This window comes from Fukomys damarensis, unplaced genomic scaffold, assembly GCF_012274545.1.
Source record: "Fukomys damarensis isolate Sample0158 unplaced genomic scaffold, DMR_v1.0_HiC HiC_scaffold_35, whole genome shotgun sequence".
In the NCBI taxonomy this organism is placed as follows: domain Eukaryota; kingdom Metazoa; phylum Chordata; class Mammalia; order Rodentia; family Bathyergidae; genus Fukomys; species Fukomys damarensis.
In genome coordinates, this window is record NW_022900947.1 from 3,473,782 (window position 1) to 3,484,640 (window position 10,859).

The 10,859-nt window shown below is 51.0% G+C and overlaps 1 protein-coding gene across 1 annotated transcript in view; it reads right to left on the reverse strand.

The window, feature by feature from the left end:
- Nucleotides 1-8,874: 8,874 nt before the first annotated feature.
- Man2b2 (mannosidase alpha class 2B member 2) overlaps nt 8,875-10,859 on the reverse strand; it is a 25,364-nt gene continuing 23,379 nt past the window's right edge. The window contains exons 17-20 of the mRNA XM_010641922.2: nt 10,699-10,836; nt 10,204-10,316; nt 9,894-10,011; nt 8,875-9,053 (exon numbers count right to left, since the gene is read on the reverse strand). Of these exons, the coding sequence (XP_010640224.2) occupies nt 8,956-9,053; nt 9,894-10,011; nt 10,204-10,316; nt 10,699-10,836 (467 nt within the window). The 3' untranslated portion in view covers nt 8,875-8,955. The remainder of the gene's footprint in view (nt 9,054-9,893; nt 10,012-10,203; nt 10,317-10,698; nt 10,837-10,859) is intronic.

The following is a 10,859-nucleotide window of genomic DNA, read 5'->3' on the forward strand; positions in this document are numbered from 1 at the left end:
CCGAGCCGCGCCGCCGACGTCTGCGGGAGGCAAAACGGACAGTCGCCGCGCTCAGCGACAAGCCCCGCGACGGCCTTTGCAAACTTTCACCCTTTCTTCAACTTTTCTCCTCAGAGAAGCCGCGGAAGCGAACGACCGACGACCGACGAGCAGCGAAGCGCCCAACAAAATGGAGTCCCGGTCGTCAAGCGGCGCTCTGCGCGTTGCAGCCGCTTTCACGACGTGGCTGGTGCTCGCTTTACGGTGGCGCTGCGAGGCAGTGGGCGGTGCCGCGGGAGCGCGCTCAGGCGTGCACGAGCACGCAGGAGCGCGTTCTCCTCGCTCCGCCGCCAACCCGTCTCTCCTGGGCGTGTTGGTTCCGCTGTCCTCCCGGTGGCTCTCGGGGACAGCTCACGTTTGCAGAGGCTTCTTACGCTGGAAAAGGAGGATTTAGGGAACGGCGCAGTCCAACGCAGCGAGATCCCGGCCGGAGCCATAGCCGCTTCCCCTGAGCCCAGGGACCCAACCCGGCCTTGGAGTGCAGTCAGCAGAGTCTGGGCTCCGTGTTCACCACACGCAGCTCCCCACGTTCCTGGGTACAAGCCCGTGTTGGATCCCTCCTGGGGACCGGCAGACCCGGAGCTCCGTTGGATGGTGGGAAGGAACTGGCCCGGCCTTCTCCAGGAGGGCCTTCTCCAGGAGGGCCTCCTCCTCCTCCTCCTCCTCTCCCCTTCCCCAGGCACCCCGATTCCCCCAGCCCTGTGGCCCCACCTCTTCCCTGCACTTTTCTTGGGATTGAGGACCCTGGCCGGACTTCCTCAACTCTGCGTTCCTGCACGGACGGAGCTGAATTAGTAAATTTGCTTTAACACAAAACTTTAAGGAAAGATGTTAAGTCTTTAATCTGTTGACCCAGTCACCAAATAGCAATAAATATTTTAGGAACCTAGCTTGTATTGTTACCGAAGGAATTGGCCAGTGACACACTGAGGCAGCAGAATGGAAGTAAAAGAACAAAAGTTTACTCCATGGGTGAGGATCGATCACGCATAAGTCGTGCCTGGATCGATGACCCACTGGGTTATAACTCCTCCTTTTATACGGTTTTACAGCCTTGACTTCATTTGGGTGGTTGCATTTCATTTTCACAGTTCAAACCATGATCACAGGATAGTTAACTTTCAACCCAAATATAATTCTTTGTAGCTAGGGGAGTTTACCTCTAAGATTCACCCAGTTATCTGTCCTAGCCCATAGGAAGGGGGTGTTCAGGGTCAGGGGAGCAAGTGTTAGCAATGGGTTCTTTCATCCAGACGCTCTTACGATCATGTGGCTCCAGTCTCTTTGGAGCTCAAGGTCTTGCTGTGCCCTGTTATCTCAGGGTCAGACCAGTGCCTCATTCAGCAACTAGTACCTTTGGTGCCTGTTAGTTCTGAGCTGAACAAAGCAAACTGCTGTTAGAGACAGCAGAAGCCATTTTACATTGTAACACTTTATAGGCTTTTGCTATTTGTAAAAGTTTTCCCTATCAGCATAGATGGCTTGTTTTCCAGTCAATAGGGTTTGAATGTGGCTGACTTTAAGGATTAAAAGAAATAGCTAAATAATCACCCAAAAGACAAAAAAACAAATGTCATGAAAATGCTTTGAAAACAGCAAGCATAGAATGTAAAGTGTGACTTAGCTACAATCCTTAGCTCTGTGTGTGTGTGTGTGTGTGTGTGTGTGTATGTGTGTTAAACTCATTTCATTAGTGCTCTTCTGTTTCCTTTGTTTGTTGCTGTTTTGAGACAGGGTCTGCTGGTTTTGAACTCACTACGTGGCACAAGCTGGCCTAGGTCTCATGGCAGACCTCCTGCCACAGCCTCCCAAGTGCGTTTCTTTTGAGGCAGGTCTCACTATGGAGCCCAAGCTGGCCTCAAACTCACCGTTATCCTCCTGCCTTGGCCTCTGGAGTGCTGGGGTTACAGGTGTGCGCCACCACACCAGTTCACAGCCATTTAAAAATTTTAAATTTTGAGACCAGGTTTTGCTAAGTTGTTAAATTGCTCTGGCTAGGCTCTGACTTGTGGTCTTCCAGCCTCAGCCTCCTGCAGTGCTGGGATCATTGACACGTACCACCCACCGTGCCTAGCTAAGTGCATATATATCTCTTATTTAGGTCTTTCTCAGATTCTTTGTATTTTGGTTGGTCCTTTAAAAAAATCCAACATCTGGGCTTTCCTGATACGTCAGAGGCAGCCGTCTCATAATTTTCTTGTATAAATAAAAATAAATGGCATTGAGACTCCAGTGCACACCTATTAGAACGGCTGTAGTGCAGAACGCAGACGCTGTGGGGATGGGCATGGATGGAAACTCTCGCCTCCTGGTGGTGGGAAGCTAAAACTGCAGGACCACATTGGCTAGCGGATGGTTGTTCTTTATAAACCGAACAGACTCCTCTTGGATCCCGGGATCGCTTCCCTTGGTATTTATCAGATGAGCCGAGCCTGCGTATCCACACGAAAACCTCACTTAGTTGTTTATAGCAGCTTGTTCATAACTGCTAAAATGCAGAAGCGACTTGGCTTTGTAGGGGAGATGCTGGACTGTGGATTGTGATTCAATGCGAAAAGAAACGAAGTCTCCAAACGGGAGAGGACACAGGAGAAGCTTACGGAGGCGCGACGAGGTGAAAAGCCCATCTGTGGCTACCACCGAGTCCGACTACAGGACCCGCGGGAGGCAGAAGGAGGGACGCAGGGAGAGATCGGGATTGTCTGGGAGGAGCGTGAGGAGGCGGACACAGGGTCTTGGCGCTGAAACCTCTCAAGGCGGTGGCTGCGTGGGTCCTTCCACGGAAACCCACGGCCGGCAGCGCCCAGCGCGAGCCGTGACGCGAGGCTGTGGGTGAGGAGGACACACCAGTGGAGGCTCTCAGGTGGTGACAAACGCACCGAGCCGCGCACGGGGGTCGGTATTGGGTGTCCGTGTGTGTGTGTGTGTGTAGGAGCTCTGTGCTTTCTGCTCAATTTTGTGGCAAAGTGAAAAGTACTCGAAAAAGGAAATTAGCTTAAAAGGGAGGAGGGGACAAATGGCCCCCAAAGGTGGTGGAACTGAGAAGCAATAGCTCTTCCCTGGGGCAAATTGAACTCGGGCTCCACTCAGCTAGGTGGGGCTTTTGTGCAGGGCACAGAACACAGTGTTCAGTATTTATTATGGGCCCATGGCTAGCATTTATTTGCTTTGATTTTAGTTTCTGTTCTTTATTATCACCTCTCTACTTTATTTGGTTTTACTCCATTTAACTTTTTTTTTGTTGTTTTTTTGTTTTTTGTTTTTTGAGACAGGATCTCACTGTGTAATTGAGACTGACCTGGAACTCACTGTGTAGCCCAGGCTGGCCTAGAACTCATGGCGATCCTCCTGCCTCAGCCTCCCGAGTGCTGGGATGGTAAGTGTGTGCCACTGTTACCGGCTTTTCAGGTGCTCCAGTCTCATTCTAGAGGTGGTTTCTAGGGTTTTACTGTCCTGTGCAAATAATCGGTCAAGATAAACGCAGGGCTCGACATTTTTTAAAGGTAGGAAAACAAACAAAGCAACAACAACAACAACAACAAACAAAACCCAGGCTCTACAGAGTGAGTTTGGGCCAAGTGAAAGGAAAGGAGCGCACCCCACAGCTAGAGAGTGGGTTTCTGAGAAAGGACAGAGTGGCCGAGAGAGCGCAGCGGTGACTTTCTTCTGTACCTCCCACAGCTAAGGTGATGTCAGGCCTAGGCTGTCCCATCTAAAACCGGCTTGAGTTTCCAGAGGAGGAGCCGAAGAAGATGCGCAGGTTGGGCCTGGGTGCTGGGCTTTGGGAGCCGAGCTGTGCAGTCCTGGAACTTCATGATTCTCAGGCCACACCCACCCCAGCCAGCCTGCTGCGCCCTAGTCTCCTGCCTCGACGCCATTCCTGACCTTTGTTTCTTTTTTTGTTTTCATCGAGTTTATTGGTACTTCTTAGGTACACAGTACAGTTACATTCATCTTTGGGACCTTGTACCTTTACAGGAAAGGTCTTGGTTCTCACTTTTTTCCCCTACCCCTGCCCTCCCTTCACCCCCTCCTCCCTCCCCTATTTACTGACTTTGTTTACATGTTTTCCTTTTCTCATATTTTTTTCTTTTCCCTCATTTCCTTTCTCACTTCCCTACCCTTCTCACTTCCCCTACACCTTTAGCCCTTTTCTTCCTGTTTCACATTGTCAGTTATACAATGTGAGCCCTATTACACTTTTAGGTTTTCGCACCAGAGAAACTATGTGGTATTTACTCATGTGTATCTTATTTATTTCACTTAGGAATATGGCCTCAATGTGTGTCCATTTTCCTATGAATGACTCTAGTTTCTCATTCTTTTTTTCCCCTCTTTTTTAGTTTCTCATTCTTTATGGCTGAGTAGTATTCCATTTTATAGAAAAATCACATCTTCTTTATCCAGTCTCCAACTAATGGGCAATTGGGCTGTTTCCAAGTTTTAGCTGTTACAAACTGTGCCGCTTCTGACCTTTGTTTCTAACAGCACTTAAGATCTTCAGTTCCCATTGGACTTCAGCTGTGTCACACAACTTTTAATGTTTATCTTTTCATTAATATTTAGTTCTAAATATATTTTCATTCCCATTTTGATGTGATATGTATTGTTATTTGTGTGGTACTAGAGATCCAACCCAGGGTTTTCATTCTGAGCTACACCCCTAGTCCATTTTTTTATTTTGAAAGGTCTCACTAAAACATCCAGGTAGGGTTCAGACTTATTTTTTTTTGGTACTAGGGATTGAACTCAGGTCCTTGTGCTTGCGAGGCAGGCGCCAGAACCACTGAGCTAAATCCTCAGCCCAGGGCTCAGACTTTTGATCTTCCTGCCTCAGCCTTTTGGAGTGTTGGTTTTTGTTTTTTTGTTTTGTTTGTTTTTTGAGACAGGGTCTCACTATGTAGTTGAGACTGACCTGAAACTCACTATATAGCCCAGGCTGGTCTCAAACTCACAGCGATCCTCCTGCCTCAGCCTCCCAAGTGCTGGGATTACAGGCGTGTGCCAACACACCTGGCCTGAAGTGTTGGGATTATAGGCCTGTACCACCATGCCCAGCTTTGGCTATATTTATCTTTTAGTAGGGTTGACACAAGTGACTCCATTTTGATTTTGACAGCTGTCATATTTTTCATATATGCCCTGTTGTTTTGAGGCCACTGCTGATTAGTCATAATTTTTGTCATCACACTTTTCTTTTCTTTTTCTTTTTTTTTTTTGGTGTTTTGAGACAGGGTCTTACTATGTAGTGAGACTGACCTGGAACTCACTGTGTAGCCCAGGCTGGTCTCGAACTCACAGCGATCTTCCTGCCTCAGCCTCTCGAGTGCTGGGATTATAGGCATGCGCCACCACGCCCAGCCAACACTTTTCTTACTAAATTGATTTACCAAAGGTATTTGTTATAGTAGCAAAGTGCTGATGTCCTTTCCTGGGTGGACAAACTTTGCTTTAGCTCTCAGGTGCCATATAATTTCCTCATATCTCATAGTTCGCTATCTAAAAATCTTTAAAAATGATGTGAGTCACATACTGCTATAATGTCTATCTTTTTGTTGTTGTTGTTGTTTGAGACAGGGTCTCACTTTGTAGTTCAGGCTGGCTTTGAACTCACTATGCAGCCCAGGCTGGCTTAGAACCTGTGACAATTCTTACTTAGTGCTGGGATTACAGGCATGAGCCACCACACCTGGCTCTTTTTTTTTTAATGAGACAGGGTATCACTATGCAGTCTAGGCTGGCCTTGAACTTTCAATGATTGTCCTGCCTCAGCCTCCTGATGACAGGTGTGCGCCACCACGTCCCGCATGTCCATGTTTCGAAGTACGTCAGTGTTTTCAGAACATTCACAGGTTGTGACTCCTACCTCACTACCTGATTCCAAAATGGCCTCCTCATCCCCATTAGGAAACCCAGGGCACAGCCATCACTCCATGCTCTGCTCCCTGAAGCAGATCACAGTGTCTTCTGTCCCTGTAGCTTTGCCTTTCCTGGCCTTCAGTAGTCTTGGTGCCTGGCTGTCTTCAGGGTTCTCCCCTGTTGTAGCAGGCGACAGGATACCTTTCCTTTTCATGGGTGACTAGTATTCCACGGGGTGGACGTGCCACAGCTACGTGTAGCCATTCCCGCCTGTGCACATTGGGTTATTTCCAACTGTCGGCCCCTGTGATAATGCTGGTGTGCACTTGGGCACAGGTGTGTGGACGGATGCCTCCATTTCTCTAAGGCACCGACAGACACGCTCTCACGGTTGTAAGCGTCATGCTCTCATTGAACAGAAGTTGCCATACCTGTTTTCAATCAGTTCAGGACATCACGTCAGCCATGACAGCACAGCTGAAGACCCTCAGGAAAGAGGACGCCAGCGCTGCTGCAGGGCGAGTCCTTCGTGGCCTGGCTGTACAGCGGAGGACCGCAGTGCACGCCTCAGAGCCCCGTGGCAAGAATGGTGGGTAAGTGTGTTCAAAGCGAGGGAGGACTTAGAGGGGATTCGTGGCAACGTGTCTCTACTATAATAAAAAATCTAAAAATTGGGCCGGGGATTTAGTTCAGTGGTTCTGCCGCCTGCCTCACAAGTGCAAGGACACGAGTTTGATCCCTGGTACCAAAAAAATAAAAGAACCACACAAAAAACCAAAAATCTAAAAAGTAAAAAGTCACCTTGTGAATGGCTGGATGTTATTAATGCTGTGTAAGTGCAGAGCTGCCTGATGCTTCTTTCCCTTCCACCACGTCAGGACACAGCTTTTGTCCCCTCCAGAGGACGCACAGCAAGGTACCGTCTTGGAAGCAGAGAGAAAACAAATGGTCCAGAAACACTGGTCAGCCACACGCAGTGAATCTGGATCTGCATCTCTCACTCTGCAAGCAAATCAAATCAGAATGGATCAAAGACCTCTACGTAAAAACAGAAACACTGAATCTACTGGAAGAAAAACACTGGTAAAACTCGAAGACACAGGCAGAGCTGAGGACTTTCAGAACAGAATCCCAGTTGTACAAGACACACCGCCAAGGCTCAACAAATGGAATTATATCAAATTTTAAAGCTCTGTACAGCACAAAGCAACCAGCAGAGTGAAGAGACAACCTACAGAATGGATAGAAAGTTTTGCCAGCCACTCCTTGGATGGAGGACTCATCTAGAATATAAAAAGAACTAAAAAAAATCAGACCCCTCTCAACAAAAGACCCAATTAAAAAGTGGGCTACTGAAAAAAATAGATACTTCCCAGAAAAAGAACAAATGGTCAAAAAAATATGAAAAAATGTTCAGCATCTTTGGCCATTTAAAGAAGCAACACAGATCCTACCATACTCCAGTAAGAATGGCTGTAATCAAGGATTCAAAAAACTAATGCTGGCAAAGTTATGGGGAAAAAGCAACCCTCCCAGATTGCTAGTGGGAATGAAAACCAGTACAGTAACTATGAAAATCAGCATGAGAATCCTTAAAAAAACTAAAATTAGAAATTCCATTTGATCCAGCTATATTCCAACTGGGTATCTTCCCAAAAGAGTTAAAGTCATCAGGTTGAGAGCCGGGCATGGTGGTGCACACCTGTAATCCCAGCACTCGGGAGGCTGAGGCAGGAGGATCACTGTGAATTTGAGACCAGCCTGGGCTACATAGTGAGTTCTAGGTCAGTCTCAACTACATAGTGAGACCCTGTCTCAAACAAACAAACAAAAAGTCATCAGGTTGGTGATGTGGCTCAGCAGCACAGGTCCTGAGTTCCCCAGTACCAAAAAAAAAAAAAAAAATTATCATATCACAGTGATAATGTGCATACCCACGTCATAGCAATACAACTCAAAATCGCTAAATTATGGAAGCAATCTATATCTCCATCAACAGATTAATGAAGAAAATGTGACAGGGACAAAATGCAGCTTGGAGGAGGGGTTTTCCCACCACCCTAAGTGATGTGATCAGGATGCGCTCATTCGGCAGCAGCAGAGGAGGGGAGGAAGCAGATGAGGAGGGATACGTGCAGATGTGTTCAGGTTTGGGTTTTGAGACAAGGCCTCACTGTAGCGCAGCTTGGCCTTGAACTTGTGGTGATCCTCCTGCCTCAGCCTCCTGAGTGCTGGGACTGTAGGTGTTCACCACAACATCTGGCTCAGCTTTCTTTTTTGTGGGGTGGGTGCTGGGGATGGTGCCAGGGCTTGGTGCAGGCTGGGCAAGCACTCTAGCACGGAGCCACACCCCAACCCTACACACCTTCCTGCTAGCCGGTGGGAGCACTGATGTCTTTTACAAAATGTTTGTTCTCTGGTAAAGCATATCTTGTTGTCCAGATCCTCACCCAGCATTGGGATTTTGCATAGGTAAATATTCCCAATGTGTGCAAAGCACGCTACCCACCATTCAGTCTTGGACACACAATCCGGTGTGGTGTGTGACACAAAGCTTCAGGACACGTCCAACTGCAAACTGCTCGTCTGTGGGTGACTTTATTGTGTTTCTGCTTTCCTGATGCACTTAAAGTTCAGTCTATGTTAAAAAGCAAAAGAGAAACAAAAGCTGGGCGTGGCGGCGCAGTTATCCCCGCATCTTGGCTGATTCGGGACAAGTCTGAGCTCAATCAAGCCCAATGCAGCGGGACTCGGCCTCGAAATAAAAAATAAAAAGAGGTGGGGAAGCCACTCAGTGTAAAGGCCCTGGGTTCAAGCCCCAGGACTGCAACGAAAAACAGAAAAGAAAAAGTGGAAAGGATCATTCATGTGAGCAGAGACGGGATGGCTTGCACATGGCGGGAACGACTCTGGACTGCTAATGTCATTTTATTTTAGAGCAGGAGAGAGAAGCACTACAGGACCATCTGTGCCATCGGCCGGGGGGATGAGCAGCTCCCTCCCACCCAGCGCCTCTCGGGTCTCCCGTGGGTCTGTGCCGGGCCACCTACTCCACGCTCACTGCTGTCGGAAGTGGACGAAGAACGTGCAGATCTCCTTGGGGTAGACGGTGATGGTGGAGCTTCCAGGCAGCCTTGAGGGGGAAGTGGGACGGCCTGGGGAGCACAGGGACTGTCCAGCAGGGCCCCTGTACTGCAGCGGCCGCCAGCAGGCAGCTCTGGCCTCTGTTGAGGAGGGCCCCTTCTTCCTTACCCATACACCCACTCACCCAGCAACTCACCCCTCCTCCACCCACCCACCCACCCTGCATCCCCAGGGACACACCCCCCCCCACCCCACATCCAGGGACTGAGTGTCCACTCTGTCCCCAGCCCCATGCTTGAGTGGTGGATGAGGAGGAGATGCCCCCACACAGGGACAAGGGCCTTCCTTGGAGCAGGGCAAGCCTGGCGGAGACTGGGAGGCTGAGGCTGCTGAGGCTGGCAGGGGCAACAGGTGTTTGTGGTGCGGGCACAATCTCCAGCTTGGGGCTCTTGCCCAGGGTACACAGTCTGTGTATGTGCACACACCTACTAGTGCACACACACACACACCCGAACACTCACCTGTGTGCCTTTGTGAAGCTCTGACCAGAGTCCCCTTTTCCTTTTCTTTGCAGTTGTGGGGCTTGAGCCCAGGACCTTTGCACTGAGCTACACGCCCCACCCATTTCTATTTTCTATTTTGAGACAGGGTCTCACTAAGTTGCTGAGTTGCTCAGGGTGGACTGGAATGTGTGATCCTCCTGCTCCAGCCTACTGGAGCGCTGGGATAACAGGTGTGCACCACCACCCACCTCCCCAGACTTTCACAAACCACGCTGGTGGATTCAGGAGGCTGCAGGTTCACAGTGGGGAGGCAGCCACCTGGCTACAGGGTGGAGGCTGGATCCAAACAGGTCTGCTCAGCCCTGCGAAGGCTGGGAGAGATGGGGCACCAGGGCAGGGTCCCCTAACCTGTCTGGGGGCCGGGGTCCGTCCTCCAGCTCCAGCGCCGCATGGCGTGCACGTCCCAGGTTCCCGTGAGAGAGCGCTCCTCCACAGTCTCCAGTGACCCGAGCCCCTGCAGCACAGCCTGCAGGACAGGAGGGGCCGGTGGCTCCCGGGTCCCCAAGTGCGTCCAGCCGCAGGGAAGGTGTGGTCATGGGCCTCTGGCAGAGGACCCGCACCAGGGTCTCAGACTCCGGGTTCACCCCTGCTCCGCACGGCTTCTGGGCAGAGGCCTGATGTGCTGGGGTGTGGGGAGGAGGGCAGGGGGACAGCTCACCTCCAGGCTCACAGTCACTGGCTGGGACAGGACCGGGTCCTCCCCGGCCTCATACAGGTGGTGGAGCCGAAGCAGCACTCGGCGCAGGTCTGCCTGGGCCCGCACGCGGCCGCCTTTGGGGACAGAAGTGGCAGTGAGGACCCTGGTCAAACCACCTCAGGGCCCCAGCCTGCACCAGGCTATTGGTGCCACCCATGTCCCTGGTGTCCTGGAGAGGGAGGGGACAGCGCCACTGAGCGAACAGAAGCCAGGGCTGGGGGACGGTCACCTGCCCAGGGCTGCACAGCCATGTGTCCAGGCAGAGGCCCCGCCCGGCCGTGCTGACCCCAGGGTGGCCGGGCCCGGGCAGCGCCCATCTGCCCAGCAGTGAGTGACTGCTCATCCCCGTGTCCTGGTGTCACGAAGAGGGGACGGCCTCACAAAGCCTGACGACTCTGCCATGGGCTGGGGACCCAAGGAGGGAGGACAGGGCAAGGGGCCTGGCCTTGGTCTCACCTGCCCGCAGCCCCCGCATGTACTCATCGTGGCTCGAGCTGTAGTTCCAGCCGGGGACGCTCAGGATCTGCAGGTGCAGGCTGGGGGGCAGCGTCACAGCCGCTCGCTGCAGGGGCGCGGGGGCCTTTGGGGCCGGTCCTGTGAGGCAGAGGTGGGGGGGG